The following is a 17,302-nucleotide window of genomic DNA, read 5'->3' as shown; positions in this document are numbered from 1 at the left end:
TCATTCAAAACATATTTGATTCATAACAAATGGGGCACAGAGTAATTGGAGCATATCAATGGCAGATAGGACATTTCAGAACATATCAGTTCATAGCAAATGGAGCACAGAGTAATTGGAGCATATCAATGGCAGATAGGACATTTCAGAACATATCAGTTCATAGCAAATGGAGCACAGAGTAATTGGAGCATATCAATGGCGTATGAAATGTTCCGGAGCATATCAACGACATATGAAATATTTCGAAACATATCAACAGTGGAGGAAACATTTCAGAGCATATCAATAACAAATACCGTACAGAAGCTCAAACGTCGTCTTTGACGTTGCAAACATATCAATCTTATCCAAAGCATGTACAGAAACACATAACCAAAGCTCTGGATATCATATCAAACATACAGAAGGTGTAGTGGGATCTCAGTCAGAATGTGATTCATCCATTTCTGAATGACCACCTGACAAAAGTCTCCCACGTCTGGGAGCTCCATCCACCCACGTCTAGGTGAAGTCAAAGGGGGCCGGCAGAGCATCGCAGGCTCTAAGCAATATCCCACAAAGCGGGACCCCACAAAGCGGGCAAATAAGCGCATACCAGAATATCCCACAAAGCGGGACCCCACAAAGCGGGCAAATCAGCGCATACCCTTTACCATTTCTGGCAAAGGTCCAGACAATCCCACACACCAGAGTACAAAAGGGCAGTTTCAACAATAAGTAGCATATATTGGAAGCACACGCGGAACAACAAAACGTACATGTGCCTTTACGAGTCAATCCGAAGTAAACAATAATCTTTCACAAGTATATTCAGATTTGAAAGGAATTGAAAGCAAGGGCACATATGGAATCCAAGCAATCACATATAACTCAATTCAATAAGAAGATTTGATGAATTCAATGTCCAAAGGAATGAAACTGGAATAGGCACATATCGAAAGCAAATGCGAAACAATAGGATATACTTGTGCCTATATGAGTCAATACGATATAGCATAAACGTTACACAACAGTTTTCAAGAATGCAAATAATTTTTAGGACAAGAGCATACAAGAATTCAAAGCAGTAATATAAAGCTCAATTGAATAAGAAAGCTAAAGGATATCAATTTCCAAAGGAATGAAACCAGAATATGAGAAATCGACCAAAGCTCGATTTCTGGCAGAATACAGAAGGCACATTGAACAAATGATTCAAACTATCAATCGTGCTCCAATTTACTCAGAAATAATCATTGGATAATACTTTCAGATAAGACAGGCTTCATATGAATTGAACTGTCCAACAGAGAGAGTTACAAATAATTTGGTAAGCAAGAGTCGTAGAACAAAATCTCTATTGGCAGAATTCATAATGTCAGATTCAACAGATAACTGGGCAGGTGTTTAGATTCCAAATCTTTCAATCCATATATCAAGGAAAGGTCTACGAGCCTAGGTTCCAATGAAATCTGTTTTGAACAAATCAGAGTTTCCACAAAGGCTTATAGGCAGCTCGGTATCAAAAGGTCAGAATCTCAAAAGTTGCACAGATTCGAATCGTTACGTCTAAACAGGAGATATATCAAATGTAAGGCTAGAACAATTCAAAGTTCCTCATATTCAAAGCAAATGTGGAGATAAAATTGACAGTGAAGAAAGATCAGGATACTTGCAATAAGACATATCAGAGCAATTATAGGAGAAACGATCAGGGAACTTGCAATAAGACATATCAGAGCAATTATAGGAGAAACGATCAGGGAACTTGCAATAAGACATATCAGAGCAATTATAGGAGAAGCGATCAGGGAACTTGCAATAAGACATATCAGAGCAATTATAGGAGAAACGATCAGGGAACTTGCAATAAGACATATCAGAGCAATTATAGGAGAAACGATCAGGGAACTTGCCTTTCAAATATTTTGATCTGAATATCCAAAGAAGGTGCCAATCCAATCTTTCTACTTTTCCTCCGTGTCCTCTCTCTGTTTCGTTTTGTGCTCCCGTTTTCTTCCTTTCTTCGTAACTACATCACGTGTCGAACATCGAGGCACAGTCACCTGCTCTCTCTTACTCTCATTCCTTCTTTTTCTTTCCCAAACGCAGCTGCCACAGCCGCCGCCGCTGCCGCTGCCACAATCGCAGCCACGACCGCAACTGCGGTCACAACCGCAGCCCCCTTCCACTGCACTATTTCCTTCTTCCCTTCTCTCGCAGACATAACTGCTGCATACGCAGTCGCTGCCGCTGCGGCCGCAATCCCGTCCGCAGCCCCTTTTTCCCCCTTTCCTTTCCTTTCTTTCCCGGCTGCCGGCTGCAACTGCCGCAGTCACAGTCGCAGCCATGGCCGCAGCCACCACAACCGCAGCCTCTACTTCCTCTGCTACTCTATTTCCTCTACTACTTCTCTTCCAACTGCAGCTGCCACTGCCGCAGCTGCCACCCCTTCTCCTCTTCCTCTCTTCTTCCTCTCCTTCCCTTTCTCTTCTTCTTCCTTTCCTTCTCTTCTTTCCCAGCCACAGCTGCAGCTGCCATCACCGCAGCCGCAGCCCCTTCTCCTCTTCCTCTCTTCTTCCTCTCCTTCCCTTTCTCTTCTTCTTCCTTTCCTTTTTCTCTTTCCCTGCCACAGCTGCAGCTGCCATCGCCGCAGTCGCAGCCCCTTCTCCTCTTCCTCTCTTCTTCCTCTCCTTCCCTTTCTCTTCTTCTTCCTTTCCTTTTTCTCTTCCTCTTTCCCTGCCATAGCTGCAGCTGCCACAACCGCAGCCGCAGCTACTTCTTTCCCTTCTCCTCTTCCTTCTCCTTCCTTTCTTCTTCTTCTCTCCCCGCTGCAACTGCTGCAGTCGCGGCCGCAGCCACGGCCGCAACCTCTCCCTCCTCCCCTGCTCATCTTCCTCTTCTTCTTCTCTTCCAGCTGCAGCTGCCATCGCCGCAGCTGCAGCCCCTTCTTCCCCGGCGTCACACAAACCCTCTCCTCTGTTTCCTCTGCAGGAAACAGAGGTATCACACCTCTTTCTCTTCCTCTTCTTCTTCTTCTCCTCTTCCCCTCTTCCCTTTTCCTCCCCAAGGCCACACATCTCCTCGCTGCAGCCTTGCCGCAGCTATCTTCTTCTTCTTCTTCTTCTTCTTCTTCTTCTTCCCTTTTCATCCTCAACGCCCCACACATCCTCTCCTCTGTTTCCACCTGCGGGAAACAGAGGTGCTGCAGCCCTGGCTGCTGCAGCTGCCTCTCTTTTCCCTCTTCTTCTCCTTCTCTTCTTCTCCTCTTCCCTTTTCCTCCCCAAAGCCACACACCTCCTCGCTGCAGCCTTGCCGCAGCTATCCTCCTCTCTTCTTCTTCTTCTTCTTCTTCTTCTTCTTCTTCTTCTTCTTCTTCTCTTCTCCCTCTTCTTCCTCTCTTCTTCTCCCCACGCCCCACAGCTCCTCGCTGCAGCCCTCGCTGCAGCCACCTCCTCTTCTTCTTCTTCTTCTTCTTCTTCTTCTCTTCTCCCTCTTCTTCCTCTCTTCTTCCTCCTCTCTTCTTTTCCCTCTTCTTCTTCTTTTCTTCACTCCTCATGCCCCACCGCTCCTCTCTGTTTCTCGAAGAAATAGAGAGTGCATGGGAGGCGGTGGGATAAAACCGAAATTTTCGGTTTTTCTTTATTTACTTCTTTTTACAACTTAACAGTTTAGTCTTTGAAATTTCTATATTTACATATAGGTCCTCCAATTTATAAATAAATCTTTATTAATAATTTTTAAAAGCGAGGGATATTACACTCTCCCCCCCTTAAAAGAAAATTTAGTCCTCTAAATTGATCATAGCTCAATCGATGAAAAGATGAGGATTATGATATCTTTATTTCCTCCTCCTACTCTTAAATAGTTTCATCAATACAATACAATTACATAATTATCCACGAGTGACCGAAATATTCTCCTCCTTGATCCTCAATAGACGGTAACCCGACCTTCAATCAATTTCTAAAAATACTTGCGCACCTTGTAATTAATCAAGCAAGTCGTTACTTCAGAAAATACTCGTTTTTGATGATCACCTGATTCAACTATCCATAATCAATACAAAGCCTCAATGTTCCATCCATCTTTTTAACTAACACCAGAGCACCTCATGATAAAATATTAAGCCAAATAAAATCCTCATTTAGTAATCCTTGTAGTTGTTTTTCTAATGCCGCTTACTCAAATGATATCATTTTGTAGAGAAGCTTAGATTTTAGGATTGTCCCAAGGACCAAATCAAAAGCAAAATCACATTTGCAGGTAATCCAAACAAGTCATCTTGGGATACATTAGGCAAGGAGATAAATAATGTCCAATATTCTCAAAATAAAAGATCGGCTGATTAAATATGCAAAAAGTGATCATTCGTTATATACCAATCCATACTGGTATGATAAGAAGATAGTCAATCCATACCAAGTATAATATCATAACTCCAAATCTCTAGGAGAACTAAATCAGCAAAAGTTCAAGTTCTCCAACAAAAATCAGACAAGAGGACCAGATTTAAGTTCGTTATCAAAGAATCTCCATTGATTGTACTTACATATATCACATAATACAGTGGTCTAGGTTGAATACCCAAGTGATAGGCAACATGTTACGAATCAAATCGTAGATAGGACCCATGGTCAAACAAATATTTGCATTCTTTCATAAACATGTATAATACCTTTGATCACTAATTCAGAAGTTTTAGAATCATATTCAGTGATAGCATACACTCTGACATAGGCTGATGATTTATGAGGCAGTGACTCTTTCTTATTGTTCAAATGGCAGTCTTTTGTTTTATGATCCAACTTTCTACAAACAAATAGACTCCAGTCACCCACCAACACAAACTTGTTTCATAATTTAACTTGCAATTCACACATGATTGAGTCTTTTGTGGTGACTTCCCTTTTCAAATCCAAATGTCTCGACCCTCTTGTTATCACTTTCTGATTCATTTTCAATCTTTTTTTTTTTTTTTGGGTAAACTTGTCCTTATCATTCTTGCCACTGATCTTCAAAAATTTTTTTTTTTTTGTTCCCATTAATGATCAGCCTCTACTTCCAATATAAGGTGGCAAAAGAAATCGTTTAATTATCAGAACAATTTTGAACATCAAATATCTTCTCTATTCGCATTATCCATTTTTCTGCCACCAATGGATTAGGTGCACCATGCTTCTGCTGTGCCACTCTGATTCAATATCCCCGATTACCCCATTCATCCCACTTAATTAATCAAAATCAGATGAAATAGGAGGACCAAATGTCCTCGTCATCCCAGATTCCTAAAATGCATCAAAGAAAATTTTCACCGATCACTACAGTTCACTAGACCTCAATATATTTTACACGTCAACATATCAAATATTTCAATAAATCCTCAAACCATGCTCTGATACCACCTCTGTCACGTCCCCTCAAAATATATCCATGATTTTTAAACTTTTCGTCACAAACCAATCCAGGATCCAAACTAACGTTTGAGGACACTGAAAAACATTCAATCAAATTCACATCCATAAAACCTGTGCATTTTAAAATCATATATCACATCACTCGATATTTCACATTTATGGCAACCCAAGCCAACTTGACAAACATGAACAACATTTATAAATCCACAAGCTAAATAAATTATACAATCAGAACTCCAACTATTCACCACAAGTTCATATCGTCATAAATTAGACTTAACATTCCGAAATTCCAAATAACAGAGATCTTCTAACACTTTTACACAGTATATCCATTTCGATCATCAGAACAATTCATTACATACAAAATATGCTTATACAATAATAGCATAACAACCGACAAGACTTGCCCATAATTCTGAATAGCTATCCACTGCCTCAGCCCAAATCAAACATCTCGAAGAGTGACAAGCTGACCTGAAAGATTTATATAACAACGGAGTGAGCCAAAAACGGCTCAGCAAGTGACAAAACATATTCAGAACAAAAGGAACGGTTTCAAACGAGTAAGGTATCATAATGTAAGGCAGAATACAAGAATTCTCAAGGATACCATCTCATTAGATACAAAATCATAAGTATCATGTCATTCAAAACATATTTGATTCATAACAAATGGGGCACAGAGTAATTGGAGCATATCAATGGCAGATAGGACATTTCAGAACATATCAGTTCATAGCAAATGGAGCACAGAGTAATTGGAGCATATCAATGGCAGATAGGACATTTCAGAACATATCAGTTCATAGCAAATGGAGCACAGAGTAATTGGAGCATATCAATGGCGTATGAAATGTTCCGGAGCATATCAACGACATATGAAACATTTCGAAACATATCAACAGTGGAGGAAACATTTCAGAGCATATCAATAACAAATACTGTACAGAAGCTCAAACGTCGTCTTTGACGTTGCAAACATATCAATCTTATCCAAAGCATGTACAGAAACACATAACCAAAGCTCTGGATATCATATCAAACATACAGAAGGTGTAGTGGGATCTCAGTCAGAATGTGATTCATCCATTTCTGAATGACCACCTGACAAAAGTCTCCCACGTCTGGGAGCTCCATCCACCCACGTCTAGGTGAAGTCAAAGGGGGCCGGCAGAGCATCGCAGGCTCTAAGCAATATCCCACAAAGCGGGACCCCACAAAGCGGGCAAATAAGCGCATACCAGAATATCCCACAAAGCGGGACCCCACAAAGCGGGCAAATCAGCGCATACCCTTTACCATTTCTGGCAAAGGTCCAGACAATCCCACACACCAGAGTACAAAAGGGCAGTTTCAACAATAAGTAGCATATATTGGAAGCACACGCGGAACAACAAAACGTACATGTGCCTTTACGAGTCAATCCGAAGTAAGCAATAATCTTTCACAAGTATATTCAGATTTGAAAGGAATTGAAAGCAAGGGCACATATGGAATCCAAGCAATCACATATAACTCAATTCAATAAGAAGATTTGATGAATTCAATGTCCAAAGGAATGAAACTGGAATAGGCACATATCGAAAGCAAATGCGAAACAATAGGATATACTTGTGCCTATATGAGTCAATACGATATAGCATAAACGTTACACAACAGTTTTCAAGAATGCAAATAATTTTTAGGACAAGAGCATACAAGAATTCAAAGCCGTAATATAAAGCTCAATTGAATAAGAAAGCTAAAGGATATCAATTTCCAAAGGAATGAAACCAGAATATGAGAAATCGACCAAAGCTCGATTTCTGGCAGAATACAGAAGGCACATTGAACAAATGATTCAAACTATCAATCGTGCTCCAATTTACTCAGAAATAATCATTGGATAATACTTTCAGATAAGACAGGCTTCATATGAATTGAACTGTCCAACAGAGAGAGTTACAAATAATTTGGTAAGCAAGAGTCGTAGAACAAAATCTCTATTGGCAGAATTCATAATGTCAGATTCAACAGATAACTGGGCAGGTGTTTAGATTCCAAATCTTTCAATCCATATATCAAGGAAAGGTCTACGAGCCTAGGTTCCAATGAAATCTGTTTTGAACAAATCAGAGTTTCCACAAAGGCTTATAGGCAGCTCGGTATCAAAAGGTCAGAATCTCAAAAGTTGCACAGATTCGAATCGTTACGTCTAAACAGGAGATATATCAAATGTAAGGCTAGAACAATTCAAAGTTCCTCATATTCAAAGCAAATGTGGAGATAAAATTGACAGTGAAGAAAGATCAGGATACTTGCAATAAGACATATCAGAGCAATTATAGGAGAAACGATCAGGAAACTTGCAATAAGACATATCAGAGCAATTATAGGAGAAACGATCAGGGAACTTACAATAAGACATATCAGAGCAATTATAGGAGAAGCGATCAGGGAACTTGCAATAAGACATATCAGAGCAATTATAGGAGAAACGATCAGGGAACTTGCAATAAGACATATCAGAGCAATTATAGGAGAAACGATCAGGGAACTTGCCTTTCAAATATTTTGATCTGAATATCCAAGGAAGGTGCCAATCCAATCTTTCTACTTTTCCTCCGTGTCCTCTCTCTGTTTCGTTTTGTGCTCCCGTTTTCTTCCTTTCTTCGTAACTACATCACGTGTCGAACATCGAGGCACAGTCACCTGCTCTCTCTTACTCTCATTCCTTCTTTTTCTTTCCCAAACGCAGCTGCCACAGCCGCCGCCGCTGCCGCTGCCACAATCGCAGCCACGACCGCAACTGCGGTCACAACCGCAGCCCCCTTCCACTGCACTATTTCCTTCTTCCCTTCTCTCGCAGACATAACTGCTGCATACGCAGTCGCTGCCGCTGCGGCCGCAATCCCGTCCGCAGCCCCTTTTTCCCCCTTTCCTTTCCTTTCTTTCCCGGCTGCAACTGCCGCAGTCACAGTCGCAGCCATGGCCGCAGCCACCACAACCGCAGCCTCTACTTCCTCTGCTACTCTATTTCCTCTCCTACTTCTCTTCCAACTGCAGCTGCCACTGCCGCAGCTGCCACCCCTTCTCCTCTTCCTCTCTTCTTCCTCTCCTTCCCTTTCTCTTCTTCTTCCTTTCCTTCTCTTCTTTCCCAGCCACAGCTGCAGCTGCCATCACCGCAGCCGCAGCCCCTTCTCCTCTTCCTCTCTTCTTCCTCTCCTTCCCTTTCTCTTCTTCTTCCTTTCCTTTTTCTCTTTCCCTGCCACAGCTGCAGCTGCCATCGCCGCAGTCGCAGCCCCTTCTCCTCTTCCTCTCTTCTTCCTCTCCTTCCCTTTCTCTTCTTCTTCCTTTCCTTTTTCTCTTCCTCTTTCCCTGCCATAGCTGCAGCTGCCACAACCGCAGCCGCAGCTACTTCTTTCCCTTCTCCTCTTCCTTCTCCTTCCTTTCTTCTTCTTATCTCCCCGCTGCAACTGCTGCAGTCGCGGCCGCAGCCACGGCCGCAACCTCTCCCTCCTCCCCTGCTCATCTTCCTCTTCTTCTTCTCTTCCAGCTGCAGCTGCCATCGCCGCAGCTGCAGCCCCTTCTTCCCCGGCGTCACACACACCCTCTCCTCTGTTTCCTCTGCAGGAAACAGAGGTATCACACCTCTTTCTCTTCCTCTTCTTCTTCTTCTCCTCTTCCCCTCTTCCCTTTTCCTCCCCAAGGCCACACATCTCCTCGCTGCAGCCTTGCCGCAGCTATCTTCTTCTTCTTCTTCTTCTTCTTCTTCTTCTTCTTCCCTTTTCATCCTCAACGCCCCACACATCCTCTCCTCTGTTTCCACCTGCGGGAAACAGAGGTGCTGCAGCCCTGGCTGCTGCAGCTGCCTCTCTTTTCCCTCTTCTTCTCCTTCTCTTCTTCTCCTCTTCCCTTTTCCTCCCCAAAGCCACACACCTCCTCGCTGCAGCCTTGCCGCAGCTATCCTCCTCTCTTCTTCTTCTTCTTCTTCTTCTTCTTCTTCTTCTCTTCTCCCTCTTCTTCCTCTCTTCTTCTCCCCACGCCCCACAGCTCCTCGCTGCAGCCCTCGCTGCAGCCACCTCCTCTTCTTCTTCTTCTTCTTCTTCTTCTCTTCTCCCTCTTCTTCCTCTCTTCTTCCTCCTCTCTTCTTTTCCCTCTTCTTCTTCTTTTCTTCACTCCTCATGCCCCACCGCTCCTCTCTGTTTCTCGAAGAAACAGAGAGTGCGTGGGAGGCGGTGGGATAAAACCGAAATTTTCGGTTTTACTTTATTTACTTCTTTTTACAACTTAACAGTTTAGTCTTTAAAATTTCTATATTTACATATAGGTCCTCAAATTTATAAATAAATCTTTATTAATAATTTTTAAAAGCGAGGGATATTACAAATTATACTCTAATTTATACAAAATAGGTGTCATTAGAAAGCTTTATCAATCTAGTTTTACACAAATCAAGTTTTATAAGAATTGGAATTTACAACAGGGAGTTACAGATAATTTCATAGCTAAAGGTCTGAAAATATTTGCTCTGTTTTATTGAATCCATAGGGTCGATGAAAGCAGATGTTTTAGTTAGCAATTGTACTCCAAAAATTCCAAATCAGATATATACAGAAAGCATTTTGAGTCTAACTTCGAACAAATCATACGTCGTATGAATTTGAGTTCACAGCAGAAAGTTATAAGTAGTTAAGCAACAAGAGGTTAGAAATTTCAGTCCCTGTTTTGCAGAATCTGTAAGGTTAATTTAAACAAAAGTCTTAGTTGGCATTTAAACTCCAAATCATTCGATCTTAGTATAAAAATAAAGATTTTTTTGTCTACTTTCAAATGGAATATGTCTTGTCTAAATCAGAGTTTATTACAAAATGTTATGACCAAAACATTGCATAGAGGTTAGATTACCGAAAAATTACATATTCATAGCTTTATATCAAAACGAAAGAAGGTCTGGTTCTCAGTTGAAATCTTTCAAATTTTGCAGAATAAAAATGGAAACATAGATTAAAGTTACTGTAGGATGGGGTTAGAACACTTGCCTTAAAATTATTTGAATCCTAAATGTGAGAAAATTGATGAAAATCCTCAAGCTCTTCTTCTTCTTCTTCTTCTTCTTTTTTTTCTCAAACTCACGTTGGCTGCAACTCTTCAGGTTTTTTTTCTTTAACCTTTCATCTAATTATTTGGGTTTTAGCTAATGCAAAAGTTACAAGGTGTCATGCATGCATGAAAGGGGCTAGGTGTCATCTTTAGAGCAAAGATAAGTGGCACCAACCTTAGGTTAGCTAGTGACACATGTCCACTATATATATATATATATATTTTTTAACTTAAATCTGAATCTTTCATAAATTATATCAAACTTCTAATATTTACTCTTAGGTCCCTAGCCATAAACTTTTAATATAATATCATTGAATATAAAATAATTATTAAATAATCCTTATTTTTACAAACAAACCTTTTACTAAATGTTACAGTGTGAGACTTGTAAGGGTTGTCTCCTAAGCCCGTGAAAAGGAGAAAGCATTATAAAAGATGGTTGATCTTTGCCTATTGAAGGAAGGCCATTAGTGGATGCCGGTGACCTCGACGGAGAAGGAATTCGAAAGTGGATGTAGGTCACAACGATCGAACCACTCTAAATTCTAGTTTTCTTTTCATTTGTGCAATTAATATTACTACAAACCTCCTTAATCTTCTCTTTGCACTTTTACGAAAGCTTTCAAATTCAATCTCTCTCCGAAACGGATTGAATCAAAACGAAGATTTTTCGGAATCGAGTTTAATTGGGAAAGTTTTCTACTACACTAATTCACCCCCCCTCTTAGTGCGCTCTTGATCCTAACAGGTACCACTTCCCAATCTGGTGGTACTACCGCTTGATACAGTCTCAGAGATTGTATCTTGGAGACTAAGCCTCTAGTGGTGCCACTACTTGGACCGGTGATGCCACCACTGTTAGGATAAAGAGCACTAAGAGGAGATGGGGCGGGGGGGTATGAATTAGTGCAGTGAAAAACTTTCATCGTTTCAAAAAGACTTTGTATGAAAATCATTTCGGAAAGATCTTTAACTTGAGAGTAAATGAAAGTATAGTTGATGTAAAGCAACGGAGGTAGTTTGCAGTTAAGATAAAGAGCAGAATGTAAATGCAAACCGAGATTTAGAGTGGTTCGGTCAATCTTGACCTACATCCACTTTTGGCTTCCTCCTCCGATGAGGTCACCGATGTCCACTAGAGGCCTTCCTTCAATAGGCGAAGGCCAACCACCCTTTTACAGCTTTTCTCCTTTTGACGGGCTTAGGAGACAACCCTTACAGTTTTCACTTCTCTCTTGAATGATCAAGACTTAAAAAGAAAAGAGGGAGAGGAACTCTAGCCTTTTACAACACTTTTAAGCTCTCAAATACTCAGAATAAAAGCAAGCTTTTGGTTACCCTTTCATGCAGAAAGGGTGAGGTTTGTATAGGCCCCAATCAGTTTGAATTTGGAGCTTAAAAGTGTCAATTCTCGGATTTTCGGGGTCCTAGCGGTACCACCGCCATAACTAGGCGGTACTACCGCTTGTCATCTATCACTGAGCGGTACTACCACTCAGTCTGGGTGGTACTACCGCCTGATATTGCTCGGAGACTAAGCTCAGGCGGTACCACTGCTTGATAGGGGTGGTACCATCACTGCCAGTAATAACTGCCGACCGTATCACTGCCTGACAAGGATGGTACTACCACCTAGAATTCCTAGGAGACCGAGTCTCCTGGGCGATGCCACCGTCAGCTAGGAATTCTGGGTCCGAATGGGCTGATCCATTCGGCCTAATTTGGGTCTACCAAAGACCCAATTGGCCCCATATTAAATTAATGGGATCACCTCCTAATCATAACTTAATCTAGATGCTAACTACGATAATTAAGACATCAATACTGCAGATCGTGTTCTGGTGCGTCAATCGCTTCTTCCGACGAACTTCCAATGAACATCCGATGAACCCTCGGCGATGCTCCGGCAAACTCCTAGACTTGCAACGATCCTCTTGGGGAGTTTTGACGAGCTTCTTTGGCAAGCTCCTGGACTTCTCAGATTATTCCCTCAGAACCTCCGACGACCATCCGAACTTCCGACGAACTCTCGAACCCCCAACGTGATCTTGGTCTTGACTCCGGCTTAACACCTGCTGCATGTCTTACTGCCATCGTTGTTAATCCTGCACACTTATCTCAACATACAGATTAGATAACAAAATGACAATTGACTTCATCAACAAAATCTGAGATTCAACAACCACTTGACCCAACTTTTGGGTCACTAAATGAGCCTTTCTCTTGACCCAAAATAGCCCCAATATATGCCCAATTGGCCCCTAATTGAGTTGGCCTGGTTACACCCGAAACCAACTCAATTATTACCTAAACTAACTTGATCTAGACAAATTATTATAAAGCATGAATAATCTGTTGTCCGGCATGTCAATGGTTCTTCCGACACTTTATTCGATCCTTCGGTGTATCGTTCTCTCCTTTGGCGTATTACCTAATCGGCATGTTGACTCCCGCAACTTTCGATCTCCTTAGCTCAATGTCTGATCCTTCAGCCCATTGTCCAAACTCATGGCACGAAGCCTTCTGTTGACACATCGACTATTCCTCCGGTCTGACATCTAATCTTCTAATATGTTCAACTCCGGCTCAACATCTGATTCCTCCTGCTTCAATCAATTTTCCTCTCCTTGATCAAAGCTAGTCCTATGTCACTTAAAATGCAGATTAGATCATAATATTATCAATTGGTTTCATCATCAAAATCCGAGATTCAACAATCTCCCCCTTTTTGATGATGACAACCAATTGATGACAGAGTTTAAACAAAACTCCCAATATGCCATATTGATAGAACCTTGAAATTCAAAAAACCATACAATATTTTAAAATATAAAAATATATTATACCACACATGATTCAAATCATCATCATTACTTCTCCATCTTTGTCATCAACAAAAAAGAGAAATGTATCTAGCAAGTTTTTGATATATGCAAGTTTTACAATATATAAGCTGGCAACAATTTTGAGTTGTGCAAGTTTGTAAATTTTATTTCTTTTTTGAGATATGCAAGTTTGTAAATTTTTTAGATATGAAAGTTAGCAAAATTTTTGCATCTTTTGAGATATACAAGATAGCATGTTTTCTTTTCTTTGTGATGTTCAAGTTAGTAAGTTTTTTAAAAATGAATGCAAGATAGTAAATAATAAGTTTTACATCATTTTAGAACATGCAAGCTAGCAAGTTTTAGAGATGTGCAAGTTTAGTAATTCTTTTCTTCTTGAGATGAGCAAGATAGTACTTTTGCTTGAGAGTGGAAGCTAGCAATTTTTTTTTTCCTTTTGCAATGTGCAAGTTTGCAAATTTAACAAGTTTTACATCATTTTAGAACATGTAAGCTAGAAAATTTTACATCATTTAGAACATATATGCTAGCAATTTTGGATTTCTTTGCGATGTTCAAACTAGCATGATTTGCTTCTTCTTGAATTGTGCAAGCAAGCAAATTATGGTTGTCTTTTGAGATATGCACACTAGCAATTCTTTCTCTCTCTTTGTCATTGACAAAAAGAGGGTAATAACACAAAGGTGTAAATGTTCAAGTCATTACATGAAAGATATCAAGAAAAATTAATTTGTGATGAGGAATATAATTTATGAATACAAGGGAGTCTTATGAAACAAATCTCAAGTTGTAAATATAAAAAAAAATTCATAACTCATTTTGATAAGTGCTCTCTTTAGTAAAATGAGAGAATTATATGAGAACAAATAAAAGATCTCGATTCATGCAAAAGAATTCTCAAGTCATAAAGATCATGATTCATAAAAAAAATCTCAAGTTATAAATATCAAGAAATCAAGATCATGATTTGGATAATAACTCATTCAAATTCTAATCATCAAAATTACTTTCATAGTTCAGGAGATTCAAAATATAAATAGATTCATCACTAAGGATGTCTAAGCCGAAAACTCGATAAGATAGAGATTGAGAAATTTTCAAGAAAAATGCATTCTCCCCTTTTTACTTTAATTTAAGTGATTTGATTTCATACAAGCAAGCTTCAATTTTTTATGCCATAATCAACACATGCATCATTTTTAAAACCGAAAAATAAGATTTATCACAAAAATCGACAAAATAAAAAAATGTAACACATAATTCCAAAACATAAAATTTCAAATCATCATTACTTCAAATTCTAATGCATAGTATAAAATTTCAAACATGATACCAAAACTTTTAACATTTTCATTACATTATTATGCATAATTAAATCATTAAACATAATTTCATAAAGCATTTTCAATCAAAATTATTTTGTTTGCTGTAGTAATGTATTTTTCTTTTTAAGTGAATCTAACTCTTCATGCTTAGTGCTAGGAGTTAACATGCAATTGCCATGCTCAAATTATTATTTTTTTTTTTTCAAAATCACTAGAAAGAAAGGCATGATATTTTTTACATATATTTTTTTTTATTTTTATACTAATTAATTTAAATAACTCATAAAAAGTATTAAGTAATTTCATTGTAAGGTAAAGAGGTTCTGGGTGAGTCATTTACCTCATTATCGAGAGTCATCAAAGTGAAGTTCGCTACTTTGTCTTCATCGGTTTGCTCCTCGTTTTCGAATGTACTCGTTTCGTCTCAAGTCACCTTGAGTGCTTTCTTGTTCTTTGGCAGCTTTTTCTTTTTAAGTTTATTTTTATTCTTAGTTTCATGTTTCATAAATTTTATAAATTTACTTATGAGGAGTTCTATATCATCACCACTTGAGCTTTCACTTGAGTGGCCTTCTTTTGTTCTAAGTATCAAGTCTTTCCTGTTCTTTAAAAGATTATTCTCAAGTTCATCATGTTCATTATGTGCCTTGCATATCATTTCATATGTCATCAATGAACTAATAAGTTCTTCCAGTGAAAAATTTTTCAAGTTCTTTACCTCTTGTATGATAGTTACTTTTGAATCCTAGTTTTTAGGAAGAGAACATAAAACTTTATTCACAAGTTCAAGATTTGAAAAACTTTTACCAAGTGCTTTTAAACTATTAATGATATTCGTAAAACGGTTGTACATGTCTTCAATGGTTTTGCTTGGTTTTATATGAAACAACTCAAAATCATATGCATCAAAAGATTTATCTTGGAATCTTTAACTCTACTAGTGCCTTTGTGTATGATTTTAAGTGTGTGCCAAATCTCATAAGCCGTTTGGCAAATAGAAACTCGATTGAATTCATTTTTATCCAAAGCACAAAACAAAGCATTCATAGCTTTAGCATTCAAGGAGAAAGTTTTCTTCTCCAAGTCATTCCATTCGTTCATTGGAAGAGAAGATTTTTGAAACCCGTTTTTAATAATATTCTATAAATTGAAATCTAAATAAAGCAAGAAAACTCTTATTCGAGATTTCCAATATATGTAGTCCATCCTATTGAACATAGGAGGATGAATGATAGAGTGATCCTCTTGAAATATGATAAAAGCTATTTCTTTTGGGTGTTAAACTAAATAAGAAAAACATGGCTCTGATACTAACTATTAGGATCGAGTCGGCACTAAGAGGGGGGGGGGTGTGAATTAGTGCTATTGTAAAACTTACATCGATCTAAAAACCTTCTTATTCGATAAAATCATTATCGGAAAGATATTAACTTGAAAGCGTACGAAAGTGTAGTGAGATTAAGAAATCAGTTTGCAATATAAAGAAAAAGCATAAAGTAAATACAAACTGAGTTTTATAGTGGTTCGGTCATCGTGACCTATATCCACTCTCAATTCCTCTTCACTCGAGGCCATCGGCTTCTGCTACCGATCTTCCTTCAATGGGAGAAGATTAATTACTCTTTTACTCTTTCTCCTTTTGATAGGCTCAGGAGAGAACCTTTATAACCTCTCTTTTAGATCTCACTTCTTCCTTAAAAACCTTCTAACTCTAGGAGGAAGAGACTCTAAATCCTAAGAGAGTTTCTAATTTTTCTTAAGTATTCTTTCCCCCTTTTTTAACTTAATTTCATGCCCAATTCTTGCATCTTATGCAGGAATAGTTGGGATATTTATAGACCCCAAACGACTTCAAAATTGGAGCTAAAAAATATCTCATCCCGGGTTTCTTGGGTCCTAGTGGTACCATCACTTGCAGCACTAACACTAGGTAGTACCATCGCTTAGTCTAGCGGTACCATCGCTTGACACAATTTGGGAGACTATGTTTGGGCGGTATCACTACCTAACACTAGGTAGTACCATTGCCCAATCTAACGGTACTACTGCCTGACATAGTCTCAGAGACTATGTCTTGGAGACTAAGCCTCTAGCAGTGCCATCACCTAGATTGGCGGTGCCACCGCTTGACCAAACTTTTAGGTCACTGAATGAGCCTTTCTCTTGGCTCAAAACAGCCCCAACATAGGCCCAATTGGCCACTAATTGAGTTAGCCTGGTTACACCCGAAACTAACTTAATTACAACCTAAACTAACTCGATCTAGATAAATTATTACAAAGCGTGAATCTTTTTTTTATTTGTTGTTCGATATATCATTGGTTCTTCCGACACATCATCCTCTTTGTCGAGTCCTTCTTAGCAACCTTTGCTTTACCTAGTTTGCCCTTGCCCTTTCCTTTCTTAAGGGATTTTTCTATGATGCTTTTCTTTCTGGTCTCACTAGTATAGAGAATTGGCTTCTCTTTTTTTATAGTGCTCTCTATCTCCCTCAACATAATGAGGAGCTCAGGGAGAGTCATCTCAAACTTGTCATATTAAAATTAATTATGAATTATGAAAAGGAATCTAGTAGGCACTGAAGCACAAGATCCATACACAGGTTATCCTCTAGGATCATTCCTATACCTATGAGTTTCTCTAT

At 39.2% G+C, this 17,302-nt stretch overlaps 1 protein-coding gene across 2 annotated transcripts; it reads right to left on the bottom strand.

Annotated features, from left to right (window-relative positions):
• Positions 1-1,237: 1,237 nt before the first annotated feature.
• Positions 1,238-9,579, bottom strand: LOC135607484 (conglutin alpha 2-like). Of its 2 annotated transcripts, none has more exons than XM_065099348.1 (2): positions 7,944-9,579; positions 1,238-5,876 (listed from the first exon to the last, which is right to left on the bottom strand). In XM_065099348.1, the coding sequence occupies exon 2, from the start codon at positions 3,539-3,541 to the stop codon at positions 2,372-2,374; it is 1,170 nt and encodes a 389-aa protein (XP_064955420.1). In that variant the 5' UTR covers positions 3,542-5,876; positions 7,944-9,579; the 3' UTR covers positions 1,238-2,371. The 2 variants fall into 2 exon arrangements, 1 of the variants encoding a protein (XP_064955420.1); XR_010485190.1 differs by having other exon boundaries at positions 5,643-5,876.
• Positions 9,580-17,302: the final 7,723 nt, after the last annotated feature.

Source organism: Musa acuminata, chromosome BXJ2-3, assembly GCF_036884655.1.
Source record: "Musa acuminata AAA Group cultivar baxijiao chromosome BXJ2-3, Cavendish_Baxijiao_AAA, whole genome shotgun sequence".
Taxonomy (NCBI): Eukaryota; Viridiplantae; Streptophyta; class Magnoliopsida; order Zingiberales; family Musaceae; genus Musa; species Musa acuminata.
This window is presented reverse-complemented; position numbering and strand designations above follow the sequence as displayed.